This window comes from Dendropsophus ebraccatus, chromosome 3, assembly GCF_027789765.1.
Source record: "Dendropsophus ebraccatus isolate aDenEbr1 chromosome 3, aDenEbr1.pat, whole genome shotgun sequence".
Taxonomy (NCBI): domain Eukaryota; kingdom Metazoa; phylum Chordata; class Amphibia; order Anura; family Hylidae; genus Dendropsophus; species Dendropsophus ebraccatus.
In genome coordinates this window covers 101,458-102,500 of record NC_091456.1, presented here as the reverse complement: position 1 = coordinate 102,500, position 1,043 = coordinate 101,458, and the positions used below count along the sequence as shown (strand labels likewise).

At 46.7% G+C, this 1,043-nt stretch overlaps 1 protein-coding gene across 1 annotated transcript in view; it reads left to right on the top strand.

Annotated features, from left to right (window-relative positions):
- The window catches only part of SLC12A2 (solute carrier family 12 member 2), a 183,794-nt gene extending 183,223 nt beyond the window's left edge, over positions 1 to 571 (top strand). Inside the window, exon 28 of the mRNA XM_069960696.1 lies at positions 187 to 571. Coding sequence (XP_069816797.1) covers positions 187 to 322 — 136 coding nt within the window. The 3' untranslated portion in view covers positions 323 to 571. The remainder of the gene's footprint in view (positions 1 to 186) is intronic.
- The last annotated feature ends 472 nt before the right edge of the window (positions 572 to 1,043 follow it).

The following is a 1,043-nucleotide window of genomic DNA, read 5'->3' as shown; positions in this document are numbered from 1 at the left end:
CCGTCCTAGGGATCAGCGCCAGGTGTTTAGGGTATTAGCCCCGTCTTAGGGATCAGCGTCAGGTGTTCAGGGTATTACCCCCGTCCTAGGGATCAGCGCCAGGTATATAGGGCGTTATCTCTGTCACACTGCGTCCTGCTTCTCACGTTTGGGGCCGGATCTCACCGCTTTCCTCTTCTCTGCTAGGACTCTGCCAGTTGCCAGAAAAGGTGCTGTGTCCAGTGCGCTGTACATGGCGTGGCTGGAGGTTCTCTCCAAGGATCTCCCACCTGTCCTCCTGGTCCGTGGAAATCACCAGAGCGTCCTTACTTTCTACTCGTAAATGCTGCAAAGCCCCAAAGAAATGGTACTTGAGCGGCTGGATTCGGCATCACCACATTCTCTGAACCCCAAGAACTTCTCTTTCTTCGTTTCACAGACTTGAAAGCACACGGAGGAAAGTCACTTCTCCCACCGCTGAGGAGGATGGCGGTCGTCCGGACTTCATAAGGGAGACTCCCACCTATGGGACTCAGACGGACCTTTCTTTCTCTGCTACTTGAAGAGCAGCAATAAAGTGTGTTCTCTTGTTGTTTTGACCAGTGAAGGATTCTAGATTTGTAAAAGCCTTTAGCCTTGAGGTGCCTTTTTGAAAATTAACCAAACTTCATCCATACTCCCCTTTTTTATAAACTTGTATAGAATGTACAATCTGCCTTTCAGCTAGGACTTTAGATCAGAACCTTTAGTTTCTAGTTTCTTCCATCTTGACGATAACTTATGCTGCTTCTCCGTCTTCCACCAAGCGATTCACATTATTACGTCATAAATACCATTATTATTTTTTTATATTCTTTTTTTTTTTTTTTATGTTTGTTAGATAAATGCACAGGGTTCGAACAAGACGCTTTTACAACAATAAAAGTATCTGAGGTGACCATGTTGGTGTATTGGAACAAATGAGCCGACTCTCTGGAGCTCCCTCTACACCACCTGTTGTTATAGATGCGGTGGACACTGCCCCCCATCTTCCTGGGTCACCTCACCCCAATGTTACACTGCCC